At 53.7% G+C, this 27,530-nt stretch overlaps 1 protein-coding gene across 5 annotated transcripts in view; it reads right to left on the bottom strand.

Annotated features, from left to right (window-relative positions):
• Window positions 1-1,408: 1,408 nt before the first annotated feature.
• RPH3A (rabphilin 3A) overlaps window positions 1,409-27,530 on the bottom strand; it is a 35,972-nt gene continuing 9,850 nt past the window's right edge. For 2 of the 5 annotated variants that reach the window (XM_074887273.1, XM_074887274.1), the window contains exons 4-21: window positions 26,779-26,922; window positions 18,585-18,714; window positions 18,164-18,250; window positions 17,521-17,686; window positions 16,498-16,539; window positions 13,926-14,078; window positions 12,466-12,558; window positions 12,232-12,291; window positions 11,919-12,158; window positions 10,650-10,729; window positions 10,212-10,286; window positions 8,949-9,058; window positions 8,254-8,380; window positions 7,704-7,760; window positions 7,359-7,510; window positions 5,495-5,576; window positions 4,841-4,937; window positions 1,409-4,473 (exon numbers count right to left, since the gene is read on the bottom strand). In XM_074887273.1, the coding sequence (XP_074743374.1) occupies window positions 4,343-4,473; window positions 4,841-4,937; window positions 5,495-5,576; window positions 7,359-7,510; window positions 7,704-7,760; window positions 8,254-8,380; window positions 8,949-9,058; window positions 10,212-10,286; window positions 10,650-10,729; window positions 11,919-12,158; window positions 12,232-12,291; window positions 12,466-12,558; window positions 13,926-14,078; window positions 16,498-16,539; window positions 17,521-17,686; window positions 18,164-18,250; window positions 18,585-18,714; window positions 26,779-26,922 (2,026 nt within the window). In that variant the 3' untranslated portion in view covers window positions 1,409-4,342. The remainder of the gene's footprint in view (window positions 4,474-4,840; window positions 4,938-5,494; window positions 5,577-7,358; window positions 7,511-7,703; window positions 7,761-8,253; window positions 8,381-8,948; window positions 9,059-10,211; window positions 10,287-10,649; window positions 10,730-11,918; window positions 12,159-12,231; window positions 12,292-12,465; window positions 12,559-13,925; window positions 14,079-16,497; window positions 16,540-17,520; window positions 17,687-18,163; window positions 18,251-18,584; window positions 18,715-26,778; window positions 26,923-27,530) is intronic. The other 3 variants (XM_074887275.1, XM_074887276.1, XM_074887277.1) reach the window with 3 other exon arrangements.

Genomic DNA, 27,530 nt, shown 5'->3' with positions numbered 1-27,530 from the left:
CTAACTTGCCATTTTGACCTTTTTGCTCCAAGATGAGTCCAGCTGACCACTAGTTGTTCTGGGAAAGGTGATCCCTGGCCTGCAGGTCTCTCCTGGGCAATTATTCTCAAGCCAACTGCAATGCCCTGTGATGGCATCTCATCAGCATAGACACCGCAGGAGGCTTTAACTGCCCACAGACCACTCCTGAAGAACCGCCACTGGCCTGGCCTCAGGGAAACCATGGGTTAAACCTGTGTTGTGTGGGAGCAGCCATGGGGCTGGGGCAGCTCCACCACCATCCCAAGGCTGTCATCCATCGAGGCTCAGCCACAGCTTGTGTGAAGACGGCATTTGGGGGGCCACCACCACGATGGGTGCTACTGAAGGGGTGAGGGGTCCCACCACTGAGATGGGTGAGACTGAGGGCGCCCCACCACCAGGATGGAGGGTGCTGAGACGCCACCAGCCCTGGTCGTGGGCATCCTTCTGGCACCTCCTGCCCATCCTTCCCGTGCCATACCTGGAGCATCAGTGACATCTGCTGCTGTCTCTGGGCATCGGCACCGGACTCGCCACGCAGCCACCTTCCACGGCTCAGCTCCATCCCCACGGGCCCTTTCTGGGTTCACGGAGGGTGTGGGTGTCCCCAGAAAGGCGAGGCCACCACCCACGTCCCCCTGGCCAGGGCTGGGGCATGGCCCCCACGGAGCCGCAGTCTGCTGCTGTTCCAGGGTCTCCTACAATCCCGGCATGCCCTTCCCTGCAGCCTGCACCTCAGGATCTGCTGGAAATCAAGCCTAAAAATGCCAAAATTAAAAAAAAAAAAAAAAAAGAAAAAGGAGAAAAAAAAAGCGTTTGGGCAGTGCAGCAGCCAGAGGGGTGTTTTCCTGCAGCGGCGCAACAGGAGCTGCAGCTACACGGGGCAACAACTCCTTCTCCCCCAGTGTGGGAACAAGGGCTGGGGCATTAAGAAGGGCACCAGGAGGTTCATTTCTCAGGGGGTGTGTTTGCTTTTCGAGAGGACACGTAGAAGCACCAGCAACCACCTCTGCACGTGCCACCGTCTACCCCAGCAGCACGCACCCATCGTGTTTACCCTCGCTGAGGCAAGGGGGAACCCATGGATATCTTGCCTGTGCACGAAGGATTTTAACTCAGACTGTTCCCCAACACTCATATCATCCCTGTTACCCCAAAGGGTGCAGGAGAGCCAAGTCAAGCTCCGCAGAGCTGGGACCTTTCCCCCCAGAGAAGGGGCTGCACCCCGCCATCCCAAACTCCTCCTCAACCTCTTGAACCCAACGCAACTTTCCAGCACTGCCAGGCCCACCATAAATTCCCACAACCAGGACAACTGCCCACCCCTGCCAGCCCATGCGGGGGTTCGTATTGCCTCAGGGAATGAAAGAAGCCAGAAAACATCATGTTTTGTTGGTTTTTTTTCTTTTCCAATAGTCTCACTTTATTAGATACCACATCAAGAGAGGATGTTGTGCTGCATGCAGCGGAAGACTCGAGTAGTTCTAGTTCCTGTGTAACATTTTCTTTTTCTCTTAATAGTTGTAAACTGATATTTTGCTGTAAAATCACTGCATGCAAGTTTGAATGCAAACAGCAGTAGAAGAGGCTTTTTTTTTTTTTTTTTTTTTTTGCACCATTCCCAATCCATATGTGCATGCTTTATTTACAACGAAAATAAGTCATTCAGGGCAGAAATTACCATCAGAAAAACTGAGAAGAGGGCGGCAGAGACGAGGACTGTGGTTTGCACAATACCGCGAGGGGGATTGGCAAGTTGCACTTTATTTTTATGGGTGCAAAGACATAATTTGAGTATCATTTATCTGAAAGGAAAGCAGGCTGAGCAGAAAATGTCAATACAGGACATGGCTAAAGGCAACCTTAATTTAATTGTTCTGCACACACAAAGGAGGCTGGGCTGCTGCAGGTCTGGAATAAATTAAGGAATTGTCAAATTTTATTTATTTTTTTTTAAAGGTAGTTTCATCCCAGTGCCACATTTCCCCAGCACAGCTCTGAAACACACTGTGCCCAGCTGCTGCTCTGAGAGATATAGGCAAGGGCTGTGCAAAGGTTTGGGGCAGGTTCCTCACTCTGGAAGGGATGACAGCAGCATCCTACACCTGAAAAACCTCGGCCCAGCAGGGTGAGGTTTCAGGCACGACTGCACAGGACACAGAAGGAAACAATCCGAAGGAACCAGGTCCTTTGAGTCTTGGTCCTGTGCAGAGCCCATGATGAGGGAAGCATGGCTCAGGCTTGTGAGAACATTGCCCTTACTGCTGCAGAGTCAACAAGTGCATGAATGGGAGGGGAAAGCCATTTTTGGAGTGTCCTGCCCCATTATACTCTGCCTGGAGCAGCTCCCAGCTCAGTAGCCAGGCTCCAGGCTGGGGTGATGGAAGAGCTGCCCCAGCTCGGGCTGAAGGGAGCAGCAGATGCCCAACACTGGTTGGGTTGGCTTCCCCCATCCATGGTGCGAGCGTGTCTCTGGGTGGAAAGCTGGCTACAAGGAGCTGGCAGCACCCAGGCAGGGCTTGGACCCAGATGGCCTTGGACGTGCAAGCCTGGAGGGGGGGCTGGGGAAGGGCTGCTCTGCAGCAGCATCATCGCTTGGCACAGAGGGGTGAGCACCACGCAGCGACGGCGGCAGCGCTCAGCACCCAGCCCTCGCCTGCTGCGGGAAGCGCAGCCCTGCAGAGATGCTCCTTGCGAGGCAGCGCTCAGAGCAAAGTCTGCTGGGGGAGGGTGCGGGGGGGAAATTAAAAATAATCTAGAAGAAGAAAATAACCCATCCAATTCAAAAGAAAGAGCTCTGTGGTACAGCGGAATTGAGAACAAGCCACGCAACAGCGCGCCAGAGGACGACAGCAGCAGTTACAGGGGAAGTCATGGGACGACAGCGTGACCCGAAGGGGCTGGGTTCAGGTTTCATACAACATGCGCAGTGTGCAGCTGACCGACAATATATTCCAGCAGTGCTTATTGTGCTGCTATCGATGGTGCTCTGCTTGAGGTTGTCCAGAGACAGCAAATGGTACCAAACCCGATCAGCATCAGTCTGAGAGCCCCTTGACTCTCCTGCTATCGAGAACAAATCAAACACCTCCAGGTGATCATTAAAGCGCAGGTTGAAGACAATGGTTCTTGTGCAGATTTGGGAAAAAAAAAAAAAAAAACAAACCAAAAAACCAACAAAAAAACCCAAACCACAAACCCAAAGTTTGGAAGACCTCTAACTGTCCCAGCCAATTTCAGTATTTGTGGTATTTTAAAGCAATAATCCTTGCACACATCAGCTAGTTGGTGGGACGTCTCTTCTCCCCCAGCTTCCCTTCTGCATGTGGTACAGCAAAGGGTCGACGATGGAAAGGGTAGTCGGAGGAGGGCCCAGGGCCTGCCCTCAGGGTTCAGACAGTCTCTACTGCGCAGCTAGGACATGAAGAGGAGGTAGTCACAAGCTTGAAACACGGGTGGGCTCCTACAGCAACAGAGCGTGTGAGTTTCTTGGGGAAAAGGAACCGCACGTGGCAGCTGGAAACAAACACGAACCAACCCAAACCTCTGTTTCCCTGCGAGCACACAGTGGATCCCTATTTCTTGTTATTGTTATTGGATTACTGGTGGATCTTCTCAGCAAAGGATGTACCACAATATTGCTCAAGTGTACCAGATCAGAACTAAAGCTCAAGCAGGACTCGCAGGATTACATCAGTGACACAGGCTTTAGCCTAATCACAACAACACAGATACCAGGCTACAGTTACGACCCACACCAAAGCCAAACAGCTTTTTCATTATTGCAACTGAGGTATCGATATCACACAAGCAGAATGGGTCGATGCTCTGACACCGGTGCTCAAGCCCACTACGCCGGGCGAGAACACGGCCGGGCCGGTGGCCACAGGTCCCGCTGGGAGAGAAAGGAGCCACGAGCTGGTGGGGATGGGACGAGCCACGTGAGCGGAGGCTGGAGGAACACAGAGCATCACACACACACACAACAGGAACGCTATCACGGCGTGCGTGAGACTAGTGAGAAAGAGGAACAGTCAGAGGGTAACTATTGCTTGACAAAATTACACACCAGGATAATTCGATGACACCCCCACCCCCCCCCAAAAAAAAAAAAAAAAAAAAAAGGAAGAGAATATAAAAGATCTGGGTTAGTTTTCAGGTGGGAGGACACAGAGGATGCTTGGAGGAGGCAGGAGAGCGTCGCTGCCCTGGGACCAGAGGCGTGTAGCAAGGCATGACTGCACTGGAAGACGGACATCAGAGATCTACAGGGGCTTGGCAGAGGATGGGCCGTTTGGGGAGGTTCGGGCAGCGACTCCCTTTAATCACTGGCAACGTGGTTCTCATTTTGGAGGGTGTGCCAGCGTTCAATCTTCTTGTCCTTGTTCTTCAAACATTCATACCAGTGTTTTAAGCGCTCCCCCTTAGCCGTAATGCCAAGCTGACAGCCACCTGGAAGAAAGGGAGGAGAAGAGACATCCTATTCAGAGGTGATGCTGGTGGTCCAGGAAACTACTTCCATGGGGATAGAACCCATGTTTGCAGCGTTTTCTTCCATCTCCTGGATTTAAAATGTAGTAGAAACAACTAGAGCTGCTCTGCTTGCACAGAAGACCCCCTGGGATGCTGGAGATGGGGCAGTACAGTGGGTGCACTGTATGTGATGGCCTGATAGCAGCACCCAACCAACCTGCATGGTCTCACCTCAAAGCTCAGCCTGGGGTCCCTCACAGGGCAGGTGATCTACACACCCCTCCCATACAGCGAGCACTGTATCGGGCATCAAAACCACACCCCAGAGCACAGCCTTGCAGCTCACCGATGTAATCATTCGATTTTCCGATGTCATAATCCCATACAGAAATGTCCAGTGACTTCTTGGCCAGATCGCTGTGTTTTATATCATAGAAGAACTCCTGCAGAAGGATAACACCCACAATCACCCCACACGTCCCAGGAAAAACCACCCAGAAAACTCCAGTTAAGGAATTGCAAGTGATCTCTCTGTACAGCCTGAATTCAAAATCCAGTGAGATAATATTTAAAACACACTCATAAGGAGCAAACGCCCCTTCCCTGCAGCACCCCTCCTCCCAGGACCACAGCATGCTGCACAAACCCATAAGCTGAGCTCACCCCTTGTATCTAAGTGAGCACTTTGCAGGTGTCCCATCAAAGCAGCACCAGCCACAGGACCCCCCCGGGGATGCTCGTCCCACCCACACCCCTGCCCGCGGTGACAGGGAATCGGCAGCACCGGCAGCAGGGAGGTTTTGGTGTGTATGGTGCTGCCCAGCACTGAACTGGTGAGATCTCCCATGGCAAAGTCCTTCCTAAAATATTCCTGGGTGCAGAGCGGGGAAAGGAGCCTGAGAGAGGAACCAAACCTTGGGGAGTTTGTCTTCTGTCTCCTCCACATGACATAGTGATTAGCTAAATTGATTTAATAACATAAAAATACATCCATCCTTACCTCATTAAACTCAGGATTCAATGTTTTCTTCTTAATCTGTGTCTTGTGCTTGGCCTTTTTTCCCATGTCAGGTTTCAGCCAACTGGGGGCAACAGAAAACAGCTCAAAACTCTAGTGCAAGAACAGTGTGAGCTTATAAGCTTAAAAAGTGAGGTTTGGGGCTAGAAAAAAACAACTGAAGATATTTATTTAAGGCAAAGAAATGGGTTAGCCACTCTCCCTTCCCACCTTCTAAGATTATCTAAAATAAATGTAAAATGAGTAAAATCCTGATTATTCTTTTTTTTCCCCTTGGATGGCCAGATGAGACATGGGAAACCATAAAGACCTGCTTTGTACTGAGTGCTGAGCTCAGCAGAAACTTTTCTGGGGGAGCATCTCTTGCTCAGAGCAGCTGGGTCACGTTCAGAGGCCAGAAAGCAGCGAGCCCGCACACGCACTCTTGACGTCCTTCCAAACCATGCACCGGTCCCAAGGTTTTTTGCCCCAAGCCACTCTAAAAGAAATGGTTGTAGGTGTTTTACAGAGTAAAAACAGGTGAACTCTGCATTTCGCTGGGGAGGAACCTGCTGAGGCCGACAGCGGGGAGCAGCTAAAACAGTCAGGGAATATGGAAAATGAGCAGCCAGGTTTGTCGCCAGCAGACGAGGGCAATGGCACGGCTGGTCACCGAGCCTGGCCCCTGGAAAAGCCAGCCAAGAAAGTGTGAGCACACACAGAGATGGGGAGAAATGGGGGGGGGGGGGGGGGGAATTAAAAAAAATAGCCCGTTAGTGTTTAATACCATGCAGACTAGTGTACTCAGGCAGGTAGGTTCACCTAGAGAATGTGGGAAAAATTAGGGCTCGGGCTTTGCAGCCTGACTGCAGACCCAGAACGAAATTGTAGAGTTGGCATTAATTAGATCGATGTTGGAAGTTGATTTACAAGCAGAAAGCCACCATCTTCTGTTTGTGGGAATGGAAAATATAAAGAAATAAGAGAGAGACTGAGAAGGAAAACTATTCAGTTCCACTCAGCTACAAAAAGATGTGCAAAATGTTCAACACAAGAGTTATTGAATGACTTTTAGGGAGAATACAGGTTTTTTTCCCTGAAGGCAAAGAGAAAACAGCAATGAAAACCCATCTGCAGCCGCAGCTGCGAGCAGGAATGACTACAGGGTCCTCTCTGTGTCACAGTTTATGAGGTTCGAGTTAAAACAATCTTATTCCCCCGTGTTCACAGGAGCCACCCGACAAGCGCTGCTCCCCCGTCGCCTGCCTCCGCAGCTGAGAGCGCCCACGGGCACGCTGCTCCACGCCGCGGCAAGGCATTGCCAGCACGAACCTCAGCAAACGCTGCTGTCTGTGTTAATTAAGCTGATGGGTTTGCAGCAAAGACACGGCACGGGACAGGGAGAGCACGGCCATCTCTGGGCTCCCGCCACAACCAGCGCGCGGAGCTGCAAGCGGGGGCATGTGCTCCTTGTCACACACGGAGGGACGTCAAGCCCTCCCCACCCTGCAGGCATGGGGGGTCAAAGCCAAGGAGAAGGACCCCTTGTCCTCCAGCTCTGCACCTACAAGGTGGCTGTTGGGTCTGTGCGTTTGGGAACCTCCAGGGAGTGGATGGATCCAGGGCGGGGCTCAGCCTCACGGAGCTCCAGCCACAGCAGGGGCACTCGAGCAGAGCGTTACCACCTTGCACAGGCATCGCCGGTGGGCAGCTCAGTCCTGCGTGAGGTCTCAAGGTGCTTGGGAAACGCTCTCCTCTCTCCAGCGGTTTTGGAAGGAGCTCTCAGCCCATCAGCCACTGCCCAAGGATGGTGGGTGGCTCCATGACCACACATTATGGCTCTATGCCAGCCCCAGCCCCCACTTACAGTTTAACGAAAGGGTCTGAGTATCCGTTGGCATCCATGGCTGCTAAATGCACGCAGCGTACGATGCCGACGATCAGGCCGCCCTGCTGGGTGCTGTACATGAGGGACACGAGGATCTTCCCACGCTCTTCCACGTCCCCACCACGATCTACCTGCAAGGGGAAGCAACCAGAGATGGGGACACGGGAGCTGAGCGAGGGAAACGGTCAACTGCAGAGCAGATGAGACAAGATGGATACAGGGGAACCTTGTATCCCCATGAGGGGGGCTGGAAAAAAGGGGCTTCTACATGAGAGATGATGGGTGAAATGTGCATGGAGCATCTTGTCCTCCAAGGACTCTTACCTCCTCTTCGTACAGTGCCATCCCACGGGATGAGCCAGTCGTTCCAGCACGCTTCATCTTGGATGGGGAAGGGAAAAAGAGAGGCTGCCATGAGTGACCACAGCTGGGAGAGGGACCATCCTATCGCAAAAACTCCCCCAGGAGCCCAGCCCAGCTCTCTCACTGGCCTCGGGAGTGGAAGGGGGCTCAAGTATGTTCATGTGCTCCATCAACCTTCACCTCAGCAGACTCAGCACCTCACCCACAACACTGGGGAATAGAACTCAGGGATGGAGCAACCTGTCCTCTCCTCCACAGTGACATACATCAGCATAGGCTGGCAATGCCACCAGGGAGGTCCCCAGAGTCACTTCCCATGGATTCCCACCATGTTCTTATCTCCTGGCCTTGATGTGTCAAATCAGCCCAGACATGGCTGGGAATCCAACTCCTAAAGACACCAGTGAAGTCAGGCACCTACAGCTCTTGGCTGGTTCCACCTCCAAGCTCACCACTAACTCCCTCACATGCCATTTGTTAGCAACCTCAAAGAAATTTCACATAAACTCACTGGTATTACTCTCTCCAAGCAGATGTTGAAGTTCTTTTTCTGATTGGCTTTGAGCTTTTTCAAGGAAACTCTAGTTTCTCCAATAAACTCGTTGTGGCCAAATTTGTCTTCATCACACACGGAGATCCTGAAGGGAACAGGAAAGGTGAACATCAACCAGATTGGAGCAGCAGTACCTGACTCGGAGCACAAAACCACTCCTGCAAGGGGGTGGACAAAGCAAAGCCCCACCAAAGCCTCCATCCCTCTGGCTCTCCTGACCAAAAGCAGTCAGAAAATGGAACTTCTGTTTTTATGAGAAAAATCAACAGTTTAATACGTGCTCTGCAATGGGGCAAGAAATCAAAAGGTGGAGATTTCCTGTAGGAAGGAGATGCCAAAAATTTTTAGAGACATCTGAATGTTTTGCTGACACACAGTCAAATCATGCACAGATATATAAATCTCTATGCTGATCATATTAATAATAATTTAATATTAAACGTCAGGGTCAAAATGCCTTTCCTTCTCTTTTTAAAAGGAGAGGCAAAATCAGCACGTTCATACGAAGCATGGCGGTTTGGACCAAAAACTCTGCATTTCCAGGTGCCTTAAACTTTGCTGCCAGTGCCCTCCTGCGGAAGGCTGGTTCCCTGCGAGGAGACCCACAGTCCCCATCCCACCGCACCGCAGGATACCGCAGCTCCTCGGCTTGCCTGAGGGTTTTCCTTTGCATGTCCTCGTCTGTGATGCCGTGGTACACCAGGGTCTCATTCCACACGGGGTTACGGGTGTTGCGCAGTGTCTTCGTCCTCAGCTTATTTGACTACAGCATTGGCACAAAACACGGCAGAATTACACCCCTGAACTCCTCCCCACCTAAATTTCAGCTCCTGGCAGAGGAGTGTAAATTAGATGCTCCATCACCTCTGGCTCACGAGAGGTGGTTAGGCTGGGCTCTGCAGGACATCCCCACTGCCTGGGTGAGCCATCAACTCCAGGTGAGCATCACCAACCCAACAAGGTGGACCTTTAGGCAAGCACCGGGGACTCAGTTGCCCGCAGTGGCCAGGGCAGCCTTCACCACCTGGCTTTTTCCACTGTCTGGGGTCTACTCCCTCAAGGGCACTTGTACAAGAAAAAGTAGCACAGGGCAGGCTGTGCAGGGCTTGGATAACAGCTCTCGTGGTCTACAGGAGATGACAGCATGGGAAACGAGGAGCTCTGCCACTCATTCACATGTCTTTTACGAACAGACATGCAAAATAAAAAAATTAAAAGATCGGCGAACAAGGGAGCAATAGAAATCAAAGCAGTTCCCAAGATCATGGCGCCTTGATTTACTCTGCACAAGACCAGAAAGTCCCCGCACATAAAGTAAACCTGTAAATACCAATCCAATGGTTTTATTGTCAGTTTTGGCCCTTGTTTTACACTTATTTCCTCTGAACAAAATTCAGTTGCAGGAAAGAGCTTTGCAGCCCCCGAGCAAGGATCCAGCATCCCTTGGGCACCGGGCCAGTGGTGGTCATCCCTTCCTCAAAGGTTCCCCCCCTGAGATCAACTTAGCTGGGCTGGGGAGTGAGATTTCCAGGGCTTGCTTTGATAGAGGGAGTCAGAGTTTACTCTTCACAGACCTAATGAGAACATGCTGCACCTTCAAAGCAAACAGATCGTTCAAACTCTGGTAATAATGAGATTTTGTGTCAGGTGTTTTGCGATGCATTAACAGTGTCACCTCCTCTGGAGCTCCCCTCCATCCTTAAGCAGATCCCTGTCTGCAGGATAAGCTCTTCCTTGGGTACAAGAGAGCATCTGCAAGCATCATCACTTTTCAGAGATACCTCCTGGGTAAAATAGCAGCAGTTGAGCGACTCAGCAGAGAAATCAAGGGGAGGAAGTCTGACACAAGGAAGGGACCTCAGGGGCTTTGAGAAACCTCTGCTCCATCTCCAGCCCAAACCCAGGCAAAGCCTCACCTTGCTGGCTCCAGGCAAGAGGTGCAGTTTGACGTAGGGATCTGCCAGGCCATTTGAATCCATTGGTTTTAAGCCCTAAAAAATAATAAAGAAAACATGATGCATGACTCCCCCTTAAGCAGAGCCAGGGAAGAGAAAAAGCTATCCATGAAGCAACTCGGTAAAGAGAAAACGTGTTCAGCAAGCCAAAAGCCTCATTCTCTGCCCTGAGAAGGTGTGGGTGCCACGACGTGCTGAAAAATAAGATCCACTCATGGAAAAGCCCCACAGAGCCAGCCAGGACCAGCAGTGCTAGGCTGGGTCTCCCAGGGAAGCAGCCTCTGCCAGTGGCCATGCTGCTTCCATCCCATCGCACCGGGGGAGCTGGGAGCTGCACGGACTTAAATCGGTGAAAGAAGGGGGGGAAAAAAAAAAAGAAAAAAAGAGGGGACCACTTACTTTGGCCTTGATGAGGGTGCAGTGCAAGGAGCTGTTCTCCTGGTCGTAGAGCAGGCTGAACTCCAGCGCTCCCAGTGTAGCTGACAGCGAGAGAGAGGAGGAGGAGGAGTTGGAAATAGCACTTCGTTAAAACCCCAGCCAATAACTGTGTTTAATCAGCCCTGATTAGTAATAATTAGAAAGATTTGTGGTTCAAATGTAAAAGCCATTTAATCCATGTGAGACTGCGCTGGCATCAGCCAAACTGCCACACACAAATCCAACCAGATTCACGAGCTCTGGATGTCAAAGCTTTACAGAGGTGGAACTGCCCAGGGAGGGCAGTTTGGGGCTTTTAAGCCAACTTTAGTATTTGCCAGGCAAAGGAGGATGTAACCCTAGGAACCCTTCTCAGGGCAATGCCCCCCCACGACTACCCTGAGGAGGTGTTTCAGCTCAGAGGGCTGACATCTCCTCCCCCCAAGGCTTGGGGCTCAGCATTTGGCCCCTGTTTTGACATGTTTGGAAGCCAGCTCACGCTTGTGTTCATGGGCTCACCAGGAAAAGCTCACAGGGACAAAGAGTTTGCACAGAACCTCAGCTGGGTCCATCTGCTCCTATCTGAGCTCAATTTCCTGGCTCTTCCCATCCTGGGTGGGAACAGCCTGGACAGAAGAACTGCCCTGCTACAGATGCTCAACCTCACACAGCAAATTCACAGAATCACAGAATCCTTCAGGTTGGAAAAGCCCCTTGGGATCATCGAGTCCAACCCTCAGCCCGACTCTACAAAGTTCTCCCCTACACCACATCCCCCAACAGCTCATCTAAACGACCCTTAAACACATCCAGGGATGGTGACTCCACCCCCTCCCTGGGCAGCCTATTCCCTCGTTAGGGGAGCAAACAACTGAACACCGAGATCTCACAGTGTAAAGGTGCTGAAGCCACCAAGACTCTCCTACAGACAGGTCTGGTGGTGTTTCTCGCAGCAAAGGATGCTCTGATGGAAAGAGGCAGCCGCCTTCAGGACTCAAATTTGGAAATGGGAAGGTTGTGTCAGCACAGAGCCTAAACCAGCCCTCGTCAGAGCTCCGTAATTTGGTGCAAAACTGACTGAAGATCCCACAAGCTGCGCTGAAGTGAGTGAGCAGGGACAGCCTGCGAGTCCCTTCCCGGGGGGAAACAGCATTCCTCAAGTCACAGTCCCACAGCAACTACTTCCTCAAAATCCCAGATTTCCCAAAGAAACCGCTCCCTCCCCTCTGGCTGGGCGCCCCGGGTACATACTGCCTTCATCAGAGTCGTAGCTGTTGGCGTCCTCCTCCTCTTCCTCCTGGGGTGGCTGCCGCAGCGGGGCAGCAGGCGCCGGCGGGATGGCGGGGGGCTGTGAGAAGGCGGGGGGCTGTGGGAAGGTGGGGGGCTGCCGGGCTGGCCTCTCCTCTCTGGCAGGGGGCACGGTGTAGCCCCCTCCTCGCTCCTCCCTGGCAGCGGCACGGGCCAGCTCTGGGGGTCCCAGCGGTGGGCTCGCTGTGGGAGGGACCCCATTAGCCCTCCCCAGTGCATTCTGCCCCCCAGCCCCTCGCAGGCAGCCACGTTTTACCTTGTCTTTCCGGGAACCGGCTGGCCGCCCCAGGACCCAGTCTCCCCGCTGCTGGTGGCACTGGGGACAGATGCAGCATTACCGGGGCATTTGTCTGGGTGATACCCTCCATCCCTCCCCCACCCTAGCACTGGCACTGGCCCGAGCAGTGGGGGGGTCCCCACCCACGGCAGGGCATTGGGGTTTTCCCCCCCAGGGACTGAGCATCCTGGTCACATCCCCCTCATGTCCTACCTGGGGGTGCTGCTGGACTGGGACCAGGACTGGGGCCGGCAGTGGCTGGTGGGGGTGGCCGTGGGGCTTGCAGGGAGTTGGTCCTCTTCACGCCTGCAAAGAGAGGGGAGGATCAGGAATGGGGTTTTGGACCCCAGGGGGTCCCAGAGGAGGGGGGGTACAGCCAGAATCGGCCAGGGAGAGGCAGCTGGAGGCAGCAGAGAGGTGACAGGTTTGGCTGATGGATGGAGGTGGCTGAGATAACGGCTCAGCCCCACACGCTTTTGGGGTCAGCGCTGCGGGGAGCGGGTGCAGCGCAGGCTGGAGCAGGGAGCGTTTCACCAGGGGGACCTCGTGCCACACTGATCCGCCCGTAAAAAGAGGGAGATACAGGAGAGGTGGAACAAGGAGGACGGACGTGGTTGTGACCAGGTGCCAGTCTGAGCTGGAAGGGGAACAAATCCATGAGCATCGCTATGATGCCTGTCACACCCTCACATCTCCCTGCACACCCAACCAGCAGCAATGCCCCAGGACCACCCCTGGGGTGCACTCACGTCTGGGGGCACCAGTGGGGCATGGGTGCACAAGGGTTACCCACCCAAACATGAATTAAAACACTGGCTCCCCCCAGGCAGCCCTGAACATCCCTCTCCAGCTATTACCCAACTATCCTGCCATTGAATATTCCTTCCTTCCCCAAGGAATTAAAGAGGATTTGGACATTTTCCAGCCATTTTTAGCTTCACCAATTAAATTTGCAAGCTCAGCTCCTAGATGAAAAGTGGTCTCTGCAAGTGTCTTTCCCCTTCCGGAGGCACCTGGGGAGGATCTGGGCCCCGCCGAACGCTGTCAGCCATCCATTCCTATCACAGGCATTTACAATAGCTTGGAGCACATCAAATTTTCATGAAACAAGAAATGACAACCCCAGCCAGGCCCCCGCCAGCAAAGCACGGGCTCCCACAGGCAGGGCTGGCCCATGCCAGCTCCTTTGGGAACACCCTGCGGGGCACGTGCCTGCCCTGGCAGTGAGGTGGGGGCACAGCAGCATGAAAAATGCTTCTACTCAAGATCCCAACTTGGTTGCATTTCATCTCTGCTTAAAATTCGCCTGGTAAGCGCTGAGCCCACTTCTCTCTTCACTTACAGGTCTCGCATTGCGCATGGGGCTTCTCAAATTCATGTCCTTCCACCGGCCAGGAGATGCCCCTTTGCAGGGAGAAGCACAGCAGGATCCTGCCTCTCCTCCCTGCACGCTGGAGAAGGACGGGGATCTGCCTCCACGCTTCCCAACGCCCCCGGACCTCCCCATCAGCAAACCCCACGGAGCAGTGTAAAACATCAGACACGGGCGCTCTGCGATGCGAAATCCCTCAGCATCACATGGAGCGCAGACAACCCCTGTACAGCTCCTGGCTTCGTGCCCCCCAGCCCTCTCCCTCCAAGCACGCAGAAGCGTGCAGAAGCGTAGCTCTCACCAGGGCTCCTGCTGACCCCGCTCTCGGCAGCGTAGTCGCGGCTGTCGGCGTCCCCGCCAGCGTGCTCGCTGCCGCACGGGCCCGGCCTGCCCTCGGCCAGCCTGCGGCCGGGCACCGCGGAGCTCCCCTGGGCAGCCGCCGTCGCATCACTGCCTGCGGGGAGAGGGATAAAGGCAGCAGTGAGGCTCGCACCCCCACCACCCCTCCATCCCCAAAACTGGCTCGGAGAGGAGCCGCTTGGGTGATGCCCAGCCTGGGCATGAGCAGGAGGAGGAGGAGGAGGAAGAGGAGGATGGGTACGGCTGCTGCAGCATCAATCCCAGAGCACTGGGGACTGCGGCCATCCAGCATCCGTGGTTGGGAAAGCCCAAAGGACACTCCAAAGGACACGGCAAACCACAGGGACAACAGGAGACACGAGACCCCCATGGGAAAACAAGGCCAGAGGCATCCATCAATGGTCCTCAGCACTCATCAAACCCCTAATGACAATCCAGCTCCATGGTCCCTGGGACAGGGGGATCATATTTTCTTTTTGCTGATCATCTTCCATTTATTAGCGAGACAACGGTGACAGCTGCCTTTGCCTCTCGCTTCCATCCACCCAGCAGCGGCCGTCCCAGCGGATAAATCCCAGCCGCACGCACCGGGGTGCCAAGACCTCTTCGTGGTGATAAATTGCAACCCACAGATGTGATGGAAAAGGTCTCGGTGCTCACCTGGCTTGTGCCGGAGGCGCCAGGTATAAATCTTTGCTGTGACATAAATGGGATGTTTATCCTTGGCTGGGCTCTCAGGGTCACCGGGCACAAGGAGAAAGCGAAATGCAACAGATTGCAGGTGGGGGATAGGAGGGGGGGATAAAAGTGCCACGATGCTGGAGAGGATGGAGGAGGGGAAACGAGCATCCCCAACCAGGAGCCCCATGGTGCAGAAATAGCAATGCAATAAACAATTTTCCAAGGGAGCTTTAGGAAAATCATGGGCATGTCGTGAGCATGATGATCACCAGGAGGGAGCCGTGGAGCCTGACAAACCCTCCCCAACTGGCAGGTGAGCCGGTGGCTTAATAAAAGCAGCCTGTTGTGGGGCCGGGAAGCTTAACGGCACCAGCTACCATCACGATTAAATAGTCTTAATTAAGTGGTTTCCCCAACTGCTGCTGCGTGGGAAGATGAAGATCATCACTCAGCACAACCGGGCTGGGCACAGCCTTGCCAAGGCTCAGCCCGAGCCCCCTCACCAGAGCTGGGAGCTGGAGTATGGGCTGTGGCTGAGCCCGGGTCCTCCCTCCATGGGTACCCCAGCCCAGGTACACTCCCATGGGTACCCCAGCCCCAAGCTCACCCCACACCACCACCCAGATGCGCAGGATTCGTCTCCATTGCAAGAGGTGCTACGGAGTGGAGGGAGCATGGCTGGGCACAAGGCTGTGGCACCCATGCTGCCTGCTGAGATGCTGCCTGCCCGCAGCCCTGCCCGCAGCTCCAAGCAGTTAAAACCAGCTGTTAAAACCTCCTGCACACCCACAGCCAGCTGGGCTATCACTGTCACAACAGGCCTTGGGCTAAAGGAAGGGTGGGATGGAAGAGACTGCTCCGGGGGGGTTGTGTCCTCAGCCCCCCGCCACCTCCTCCACGCAGCTGAGGAAGGGGAGAGGAAGAGGAGGGTTTGCAGACACTGGGCTGCTCCCTGCCTGATCGTTGCCCAGCTGGGAGCAGCAGATGCCGGAGGGAGGGGTGGGGGGTCAGGTCATCTCATCGCCCTGGCGCTTTGATGCTGAACTCTGAAAATGGGGGCTATTATTCCAAATTAAGTCCCAGCAGTGCAGCTGGTTCAGGAGCCCAGACCCTGGCTCCTAGCAGTGCCAGCAGCAGAATCCAGGGGATGTGGGTCCAGAGCAGCACAGGGCATATATATATGAGGTTAGAAATTGGGGAGCCCTCGTGAGGAACATGGCTTCGCTCCTGTAAGCGGGAGGCACCAAATTGCTGTGGTGTAACGCAGCCCCCTCGGCCGGCGTCACTGTTAAACACAAGGCAGAGCCTCAGGGGGCTGTGAGTGCTGGAGGGGGCAAGGTATAAGCATAAAAAAGACTGTTTCATCCTCATTTTGCTCTGGTACCCACACACAGCCCAAGCCTGCGCACGTGGGGGACACCTGATGTGGCCAGCACAGAGCGGCTCGGCTGCTCCATCCCTCGCAGACATGCACAAGCCCCCCGCAAGCTTCCTAAAGTTTCCACAGGAGGTTTTCTAAGGACTGCCATTAAATAACCAGAGAAAAACACCTGCCAATCAGCAGCAGGAAACACCACCTACGGAGGCAATTCTGCTCAGCACTTTCAATCGCAGCGCTTCAGCCCAGGCGTGTGCAGTAGGTGGGGAAGCCCCAGAATAACTCGGTCCCTGCGCGGTGGGTGGCAGCAGCAAGGAGAGGTCCTGCCGCTGCAGCCTCCCGTGGGAAACCCTGCGGGAAAACACCGCCAGGAGAGCAGGGAGGGAGGGAGGGGGCTCAGCACAGGCAGCACCGAGGCAGCGGCACAGGGGAGGGTGCGGACGCCGGTGCTTACCATCGGAGTCCTGCTCGGCCGGGGGCCTAGCGTCCGCCTGGCCTTGGGGGCACAAACAGAGCGAGAAGCAGTGAAGCTGCAGCCCATCCACCCCGCCACCACCAACCCGGGACCTGCTGCTACTCTTTCCCCACGTTTCCTTTTTGTAGTCTTAATTTTTCTAGTCTTTCTGCATCACCATGTTCACACTCAGGCTCTGCCCGAACCCCTGGCCAGGCATCACAGATCACAAAATCACAGAATCATCTCAGTTGGAAAAGCCCTTGAAGCTCCTCCAGTCCAACCATGAACCTCACCCTGACCGTTCCCAACTCCACCAGATCCCTCAGCGCTGGGTCAACCCGACTCTTCAACCCCTCCAGGGATGGGGACTCCCCCCCTGCCCTGGGCAGCCCATTCCAACGCCCAACAACCCCTTCTGCAAAGAAATCCTTCCTAAGAGCCAGTCTGACCCTGTCCTGGCGCAGCTTGAGGCCATTCCCTCTTGTCCTGGCGCTGGGTCCTTGGCTCAAGAGACTCATCCCCCCTCTCTGCACCCTCCTTTCAGGGAGTTGCAGAGGGCCATGAGGTCTCCCCTCAGCCTCCTCTTCTCCACACTAAACCCCCCCAGTTCCCTCAGCCGCTCCCCATCAGACCTGTGCTCCAGACCCTGCACCAGCTCCGTTGCCCTTCTCTGGACACGCTCGAGTCATTCAATGGCCTTTTTGGAGTGAGGGGCCCAAAACTGAACCCAGTCATCGAGGTGCGGCCTCAATCCCCACCACCCAGGGCTGCTTGGCTTGAGGATGTCCCTGCAAATTCAGCCATCCTGACTAGGACAGCTCAGAGAAAGCCTCTGCAGGCAGGGAGGGCAGTGGGGTGATTTCTGCACCCTTAACAAAACAAGCAGCAGCTCCACGACTGCTCTGGTTGCTTTTCACTAGGGCTCACCCTTGCAAATGATGGGGAGGAGACCCACCACCTCGCTGGCAGGACCCCTGCCCCTCGCAGTGAGGGAGGGGATCAGCACCTGCTATCACCTACCTCGGGTGGGCGCACGGGAGGGGAGTTTCGGGTCCTGGGTGGGCAGCTCTGATGGGCCGGGCTCGCTCGGAGGTTGGGGTCCCTTGTTCTTGCTGACGGGCATCGGCTGAGGCAGCACTTGCTTGGGCAAACCCTTGAAGAACCAGGCACCGGAGCGCTTCCACACCTGGGGGGTGCAGGCAGCGGGGTGGCACCCATGTCTCAGGGGGATGCTGGGTGCAGACCTGGCAGTCTTCACCCCCCTGCATCACCAGGGTCCTCCTCCAGCAGACAACATGGAGGACATGCACCCCACTACCCCACAGCCTGTCCTGCTAATTAATTAACTCTTCAATTGGCACGCTGTGGGTGGCAGGGAACCGATCTCTGGCCACAACAGCCTCTTCAACCTCAAGATTTTGTTTTCAAGAAAACAAACAAACAAACAAACAAAGGTATTTTACGTAGAAAACAAGATCATCCAGTAAGAACTAGACTAAAGTAGCTGCGGAAGGTTTAGTGGTGCTGGGGGACAGATGGGAGCACCCCCCAGTCTGGAACTAGTCCCATCTGAGGTCTGGGGTGGGGACAGTGCACAGGGTGAGCCCAAGGGCAGGGACCGCGTCCCCACTCCGGTGCAAACCCCCGGGGTTACCCGGCTCACCTCCCGCTGCTCGCTGCAGATCTTGCAGAGCCAGATGGCGTGGGGCCGGCTGTTGGTGGTCTCCACCCCACACTTGGTGCAGACGTTCTGCAGAGAAAATACAGATGAAATCACAGATGATGCTGTGATAATAAAGCACCAGGTGGCAGCAGGGACGCCAGGGCCACCGAAAGGTCCCACCGCACCAGCATCACCCCTCGGGAGCGTGAGGTTAATGAGAGCTGGTTAACGAAAGCTCTCCCGACACAAACATCGGCAATTACAGAAACCCCCAGGGATGTGCCCTCATGCCACATGCAGAGGGATGCCGGGCGATCAAAACACGTGCCAAATGATCGTGGTGCCCATTTTTGCACCAGGGGAGGCTGTGTGGGTGCAAGGGGGGCTGCCCCCGGCAGCGGGGCGCGGGGAGATGCCTCACCTTCTTGCAGTCCTCGCAGACGACGCAGGCGGAGCCCCGCGGCCCCAGCTGCTCCCCGCAGAGGATGCAGCGGTTCACCCCGTCCCCCAGCACGCTCCGGCGCATGTCCTCCAGCCGGGTCATGAGTCGCCTGGCAGAAAGGGGACAACAGGGGCTCTCAGGAAAAGCATCGTGTCGCCGGGATGTGGGGGTCCCGCTCCCAAGGGGCAGCTGCTGCCTTTGGTCCAGCCGCTCCTTTTCCTGGTGCGGCTTCCAGCAGAGCCTCTCCTCCTCCCGCTATGGGAATGCAACCAGGGGAAAAGACACATCCCAGGTGATGTGTCGGAGTATTATATTCCCCCATAGCTTTATATCACATGACTATTAACTTCCACCGACACTGCCAGAGAGCGGATACCAGCCCCAGCTCCCACATACACACACGTGCATAAAATCGATCCAAGTCAGCAGCTTTGCACAAAGCGGTTTGGTGTCAGTGAAGCATTTTTTTCCCCCAAAACCTTTCCCCCCAGTCCCAGCAACTGCCCACAGAAGAGCAGCGAGAGGAGATCTTGGAAGAGCTCTGGTGGGAGGACTGAATGAATAATTAGTTGTCTCATTTTCTAAGAAAAAATTGGCATATAATTTACTTTATGGAAATTCTTAGCCCTTTGAGTAAAATGCAAAAAGCCCGCTGGAGAACAGGCTATAAAAACACATCTGTTTACTGCAAAGGTAAAAAACCTAAACAGTTAAGCAACTTCTGAAAAACACCAGCACTGGCAAAAGCAGTTTGCAAAGCAGGAGCAGGGGCGAGCTGCCTGCTGAGCACCCAAGAGCTGGCGGTGAGTTGTACGCTCAGTTAACCCAGAATCTTGGCCCTAAAAATAGCACTAAAGGGAAAAAGGATGCATTATTTATGCCATTCAGCGAGGAAGGAGAGGGAATGAAGAAAGGGAGGAGGAGACCCAAGCCCACTGGCGAGAGCAGCAGCCCCCCTCGCCGCGGGGCTGCCATCCGCTCCCGTGGCAGCCTGACCCAAATCTGACAAAGCCGCTAACCCGGTGTGCCATAAAACACACCCGACACTTAAAAGACATTTTCCCACATGTCTGACGACAGCTTCGGATTTATGGCAGCTCGGCTGCCAGCACCTCTGAATCGCTCATTGACAATATGAGAGCTCCCCTCTGCACAGGGTGCCTCTGCAGTTGGTCTTCAGCCGCTCGAAGGACGGCCGGCATCCCCTGGAAATGCAGCGGTGTTATTGTACATGGGTGCTTGGTAAAGGAACAGCAGCAAGTGGGGGAAAATAAACCATCGTGGAACATGCAACCTGTTACAGTTCATAAAATGCCCCATCGGAAACTCGCTGCAGTCAACGGGAGCATCTCGAAGCACTTCATCAGCCACTGAGTCAAGCCCAAAGCAGGGACGTGGCTCCGTGACTCAGCATGCATTATCCAACCAACGCCGCGTTATTACAACATCTCCTTTAGGTGGAAGACATCGGCCGGGCTAAAACCCACTGGAGAATGTCCCACTCCTTCCCGCGCCGGGGCTGAGCCGCCCAGGCTCGAGGGCTGCTGATGCGGAGGTGCCTCCTGACAGTTATTAATGAACCTGCAGCCCATCTCCAGCGAGGGGACAGGAAAGCTGGGCCGGGCAGCCAGAGGGGCCAGACGGAGTCAGCAGCCGGGAAAAATCGCTATTTTTACAGCTACAGTGTCACCAGACAGCAGATGGGTGAGCTTGCGAGTTCCTTCACTCTTCATTGCCTGAAGCGTCGGCGGTGACATGACCACGGGCTTTCTAAATAGAGCAATTCTGGTTCTCACCCTTTTGCTGAAAAATAACATCGGCAGACCGCAGCAAGGCGCTGCGATGACTTTCTGCTTCGCTCTTACCAGGGAAGCTATCTGCTAGCCTAACTCCCTGCTCCAGCATTATTCCCGAGAGATGTGGCTGTCTCTCCCTGCCCTTCAGCATCTCTTACTGCTTTGCAGATGATCCACAGGTGACTTCTTCCTACGGAATAAATCAGGTGCTGGAACCACCATCCGCCCTTGGTGCCTTCCCACGCTGCGTGGCCGATACACCCTGCTGCAATCACGGAGGGCCCAGTGATTTCAAGAGAGCTGCATCATCCCATAAACGCCCAGCCAGCAACGAGCAGCGTGCCAATTAAAACCTGGAAACTGGCTGTTCCCCAAACATTTCTTATTTAAATGAAATGAATCACACCATGGTTGTTCCCAGCCCACGTCCCACCACATGCAATGAAGGGTCCCCACAAAGAGCCCCCAACAGCAAATAACCAACAACATCCAGCTTCTGCTGCAGAACATTGCTCCCACCTCAACAGGGGAAATATTTTGGGGGCAAAACCTTTATTTTCATAGCAGAGGACGTGTACGAGCCCTGTATCTTCTGCAGTTTCCCCCCACTGTGCTGCAAGAGCTCTGCTCCAAGAGAAGCAGCTTCCAGTTTGAAATCTGCAAGCCCAAACAAACTTATTATAGAAACTAGAACAAATGGCACAATCAAAGGAGAAAAAAAAAAAAAAAAGCCTTTGCATTTCAAAAGATTCATTATTTAGCTGCAAAATCTTTCCCAGTCTCTCATTTACCAGAAGCGGCTTCTTAAGAGGTTTTTTTTTTTTTTAACCAGTGGAAGAGCTTCAGCAGTCAGTACACACCTGTGGCACCAGTTTCAAACAAAACACATTTGCCTAATTACAACATCCATTCAAGCCAGGGAAATTGGGCTGCTTTTCTGAATCAAACGCTGCTGTGAGAGGACTGTATAAAAAGTTAAATTTTAAGTCCTGGCATGAACCTGGCAGAAAGAGGGCAGGACCTGGGAAAGGGGGTATCGCACCGAGACCCATGGGCTGGGAAGCTCCTGGTTAAGTTGATAACAAGGAGCGAAAAGCCCAAGTGTCTCTTCAATTCCATCCAGCACCACCCTACACGTGGGCCAGAGCCCCACGCACGCGCTGTTCTCCCACTGATAACCGGAGGGATGCCCTGCTCTTCCCAGGTAGCAGCCAGGAACAAGTTTTCTGCCTTCCCAAAAGCTTCTCTCTCCCCTAGACATCATTTGTTTCTCATTTTTACTGCACATAAAGTAGCCATGCAATCCATCACTCTCCCTTGCACGTCTCTAGGACTACAGCAACATCTTCCTTACCATTATGCCCATCCCTCTGGCCTCTCCAAGACTAACTTCAACGAGCGGGAAATATGCTTCAGATTGTTAAAATAGGGGGAAAAAAAACCCAAGAGAGGAGTAATTGAGGCTGGTGGCAGGGAGCTGGCTAAGCCCAGCACCCGGCAGCATCGCCGCTCCTGGAGACAGCCCTGCGGAGAGGGAGAGCATCCGTCATCTGCCAAAGAAATACGTATTAGTCACTGATGGGAGCGAGATATGAGAACCAGGCGATACGCTGTATCTGAAATGCTTAACATGCACCTGAGATAACAGCAATAAACCAGTCCCCTGATAATGTAATACCTGCCTGGCCCCATAAATATGGTTTGGAAGAGAAAGGCAAGCAGCCCCAGGGCAGCGAGGGGTGGTGGGAGACCTCCCCTGCCGCCTCCTGCCCGCACCGAGGAGCCCCGGCGTGGGCAGGGGAAGGGCTGGTGTTCGCAGGAAGCCCCACAAACATCCCCCGTGGCTTCGGGCAGGCAGAGGGTCCCCCAGTGATGCAGCAAAGACTGCTCGCCGGGCTGAGGGACCATCCCGGGCTGGGCTGAATCTGGGATAGGATAGAAACTCGCCGTGCTCCGGCGTCAGCATTTGCTCCTGCTCTAGGAGCGGAGCGATCCAGAGAGGGACGGAGAGTCGCTGGCATTAAGTGTTGATGATCTCGGGAAACAAGACTTAACAGCGGGGCAGGCACGCAAGAGTGTGTTGTGTTTAAATATTCATTTCCACTCTGCAGAAACGAATGGCTAAAGATGTGCCTAATGGGTTCTAAATCACGTCGGGGAGGACGTTTAATGCAGCAGATGACAAATTGCTGCACGGGGGCAGGAGAAGGACCTGACCTGTGAGGAAGGACCTGATCCAGGGCACCGTGAGCCAGGTGCCCCCCAGCCCCATGCGGGAATGGACACAGCCACCACTTAGGTGGCAAAAAGAAATTCAACACAAAGGAGGTCACAAAGTGCCTCCAGAATTAAGCACTGACTTGCCTCCATGGGGAAATCATGTGCCTTAAAGGGCTGAATATTAAATTAAGGCTAATTTTAATGGTATAAAAGAGACAAGAAAAGAAGCCAAGCTACAGATTAAAGAAAACATAATTAAAATCAGGGTGAAAAATTAGAAGCAATTTTCTTCCCTGACAAGTGCACAGGTAACTAAAGGTAAAGCATCGTTTGAGCGTTCACAGGTCGACTTTCAGAGCTCATGAGCCCTCACTCTGGCAGGAAGGTGCCCAGGGAGGCTCGGGGGGTTCTTGCATTTCACAGTGTCCCGCTTCGTGCTAGTGCATCACTCCAGGTGCTTGCTGCCTCCTGTGATGCGTTACAGGAGGGCTGTAATTTTGCAGGTTCATCCCAGACTCAGAAATAAGAGAGCAGGGTGGTTTTTTTTTTTTTAGGAAAAAACCAAAACCCCACAAAAATTCAAGAAGCCTGTGAGCTGTCTTCTGGCCATGAATTAACCTCATCTCTTCTAGAAGCTGGCATCTCAGGAGACATTTCTGTCTGCCTCCAGCAACTACCCTGCCCTTCCCAGCCCCTATTTTTATTTTTGTGTTGTCTGAACACGAGGAAGAAAATATCAGACTGTGGCCCCCAGAGAGCATCTCTGCTGCTGGCCACCACAGTTAATGACTTAATCCCCTGTGACTTCAGCCATCTGCTCCAGCATTACGCACGTGTCATCCCAGCAATAAGCAGCCAAATTAAAATGCAATCCTGCTTGATAGCTGGTCCTCTCGGGGGAAAGGTGAGAGGCTGAGACCCTCGGGGAGACAGTCAAACCATCGCCCTTTCAGAGGGGACTGGAGGGAAGGGAATAGCTGCTCCCAGGCAGGGGCATGGCCGGATCCAGGAGCCATGTGTCATGTCACCCCTGGGAGAACCAGCTCCGTGCCACAGGCGCTCTCCAGAAACAGCGATTTCTAACTTTGGATGGTTTAAGATATTTCCTTCGATGCCGAAAGCACGATGGACCTCATTAGGCAGCGGAGCAGACTTGGTGGGTTATTGATGGCACCCAATTATAGGTGCATAACAGAGCCAATTAGTGCCTGCAGGTGCTCCCACATCAGCAAGGAGGAACAGGCTCCTCGCAGGCTGCAGCTGGAGCACCACCACCGCACAGAGCTGCCCCAGGGACCCCCCGAGCACCAGCCCAGGCCATGAAGGGAGGGAGAAGGGATGAGAATAGATCCATCCCTGCCACAGATCTGCTTTGCCCTCCAGCTTTCAGCCCCTGTGCCTCTAAACTGGCCCAAAAAGATTATCCCAACCCCCAGGCAGTTGTAAAGTCCTTCATCAACTCACACTCAATGCACTCTCACTGTATCACTGTTTAAGATCATTTCAGCTCCTGTTATCCTTCTCTATGCTACGAGACAACGACCCAGCCGAAAAAAAACCCACACACACCAAAGTGCCCCTGTCCTACAATCCTTATCAGCATCCAGATCACGTATCCCACAGGCCTCCATCCACCCCTGGTGCTAAAAATACTCTTTTGCTAGATTAATTTGAGCTGGGTTTGACACGAAGTCCAATTCCACAAACATCTCAGCAAGCAGCATTGATTTGTTCCCACCCTCCCAGCTGAGGTAAGGGGCTCGTGGGACGGTGGATGCGGGAGAGGGGACACGAGAGGGCAGGAGATGGAGGAGATGGATGGCACTAAATCAGGAAGGACTTCAAGGCATGAGGAGGTTCATTTGCAGCCAGCACCCAGCTGTAGACTTCATGATTGCTCAAATATTATACATAAAGCTCAAATGCAACCCCTCAAACACATCCACTTATTAAGACCAAATATTTACCGCATGTTCCCCCTTTGGAAGGCACGTTCAAGTAAGCTACTCCTTATATTAACCAAAACCAGGTTTTTAATGGATGTTCCTTTTTTTCCCCTGACAGGAATAGAAACTCCCAGAAAAAAAATCGCTGAAAATCACGCTTTCCAGGGGTATCTCCCAAAAGCAGCTTGTGCAACCGAGGGACACTGTCACAACCGCTGCATCCCTGCCAGAGGCCAGCCTGGCAAACCCGGATTATTTTGTAATATAAGGAGCTATTCTGGATAACATCCGAGCAGCTCCTGAACGGGTGATTCTGTACGAGACTGATATAGACACTGTCCCATATTTCTGTAGCTGCACATCCTACAGCTCTTGTTGTGCAAGCCAACAAACACAAAGGAGCTGGCAAGGCTCCTGCTACGCCTACACGCAGGAGGCAAATCAGCTGTGACTGCACATCCGCCAGCCTTCCCCTGCTCTACTCTGAGTACGGCACGAAGTCCTCCGCCTGGCTTTTTCATGAATGAGGATGAGAAAACCTCCTCCAACTCGACTAACGAAGGTAAAAGGGAGAGTTTCTGCAGGTTTGCAAACAGCTGCAGGAATGCATGATGCAAAAAAAAAAAAAAAAATTTAAAAAAAAAAATCGCTCTCCCCCACTGCTAAAGTTGATTCAAGCATAACCCAGAGAGCATCACGTTTGAGAGTCATTCTTACTGGGCTGCAAACGGGCAAAGCTGGGAAAATGCTCTTTGTAAGCACTTTTGGGGAATGAATCACCACCATTCATAGCTACTTTCACCTGGTTTCTGCCAGAAAGCCGGGAGAGGAGAGCATTGCACATTGCAACGTGAGGCAATGCCAGCCGGGGAGCCCCCCCCAGCCCAGGGGAGCAGCACATCCATGGGGCACACGCTGAGCCCAGGCAGCGCCAACAGCTGCTGTCAAGGCAATACCTGCCTAAACTGTTCCCAGACTCGCTCCCAACAAAGCATTTCTAAAAACGAGTAAATAAATCCACCGCTTAAGAGGCCACGGGCTGCAGCCACCCTTCCGTGCTGCAGCTGGATCACCCCGTGACCACATCGCAAACGCACGCTCAGTATTTAAAGGTTATTAAGCAGCTGGGGTGATGGATTAAAGCTCCAGCTGCAGCGTGAGGCTTTGTGGGTGCAGGCAGGTCCTTGCAGCGTTTCACCAAGCAGCTGCCCTGCGGGGCCACGCGCCTGTTTGCTGAGCAGAGCTTCAAGAGGGGCTTTGCCCTTCTCTGAGGCAGCAGAGAGCACTGGGCCTGCCTGGGCCTGAGTATTTTCCCTGCAAGGGGAAAAAAAAGAAAAAAAAAAAAAAGCAGTCGATGCTTAAACTCTTAAACTCAGCAAGAATAAAATGCTCCTCTAATGAAAAAAGGGATGATGCCTCACAAACGGGATTATGGAGATCCCCTCCAGAAAACCAGCCCCAGCAGAGCAAGTCAATACTTAATTATTAGGATCATTTCGCCTGGCACCTTTGCCCATGCAGGGTAGAGATGCAGTAAAAGCAAACACAGGCACTTCTCACCCTCTGCTCCATGCCCTGTGGATCGGCACCAGGGATGCCCCCAGCAACTGTGGGTACCCCACTGTGGGTGCAGCTGGGGCAGCGCCAGCCCCCCCAGGAGCTGGTCCCAACACGCGCCCAGCCCCGAGGCCGGGCATCGCTCAGACCTACTCAGCTTCACAGACAGCTCATTTCTGGGTGGCAGGAGGGATTAACCGCCGGGACACATGGCTGGAGGGGCTGATGGATCCACCCGTGTTCCCAAAACAAGACAAAACACCTTTTGGTGAGCCGTGGTTTTGCCCACGCTCCCAGGTGCTCAGGGTCAGGACTGGGCAAGCAGCTTCACTCCACGAAATGAGTTGTTATTAATGATCCCTTCTGGGCCAAATGGGGAAAAAAAAAAAAAAAAAAAGAGAAAAATCAATGAGACTATAAATTCTTGGTCCAGAACACAGCAGCAGTGGCACACCGAGCAGCTCCCTCCCCTGCTTTCAGGTTCCTCCTGGCCAAGGACCAACGCCAGCTCAAAAAGATCCCCCGCAGGCTCCCGTTCAGGAGAAACACTGCAGTGCAGTAGCTGCTGGCCAGGAAAGCAGCCAAGCGAGCGCTTCCCCCGCGGGCACCGGCGAGGCTGGGGGTCCCTCCTGTCCCATCCCGCCACCGCCTTACCCGATGCGCTCCTGCTCCATCTCCTCCATCTTCTCGGCCCGGGCGATGACTCGGTTGATGATTTCCTTCTCCTCGTCCGTCAGCTCCTCGCTCTTACGCGGCCGGTCAGGCTGGCCGCCCCGCGCTGCCCAGCCGGCGGGGAGCCTGGGGGGAGAAGGGAGACAGGGCTTCGTCCACAGATCATGCACGTGCACACACATCTGCAACCACACGTGTGTGTGGGCAATAGCCAGGCACCAATCCCCGAGCCCAGGAAGAAGGGGTACGATACCCCGTCCCCCGAGCTCTCTTCTAGCAGGAAGCCTGCAAACAGCCCCCACCCACCAGGTGGAAGCTTTTAGTTCCATTTTTGGGGAGATTCATATGGCAACGCTTGTTCCATATGGATAAAACAAATTTCCTTTTCAAAAATATTCTCATTATTTCCATGTAAAGTGTCAACTGATGGTTAATTTTGCACCCTGCTCTCCGCCGTGTAACACGGGGTTTGCCCACGAGCTGCGGTAACAGGGCAATGGCCACAGGAGCGGGTGTTTCTTTGGGTACATTTCATCAAACAGGGGAGTTTTTCCTCTCCTAACATCATTTCCAAAGATCCTTTCACACAGCCTGGGCGTCCGGCAGCTTTAACCTGGTGACACGGTAACGTCTGCCACTCAGCCTTGCAAATTAGCAGGTATCAATCCTAACAAGGGATGCAAAAGGCAAACTCCCCTCATCTCTCTGCCCATCTAAAGACCTTTCCTGGGCCT

The sequence above is a fragment of the Strix uralensis genome, chromosome 17, assembly GCF_047716275.1.
Source record: "Strix uralensis isolate ZFMK-TIS-50842 chromosome 17, bStrUra1, whole genome shotgun sequence".
NCBI classification, from domain to species: domain Eukaryota; kingdom Metazoa; phylum Chordata; class Aves; order Strigiformes; family Strigidae; genus Strix; species Strix uralensis.
This window is presented reverse-complemented; position numbering and strand designations above follow the sequence as displayed.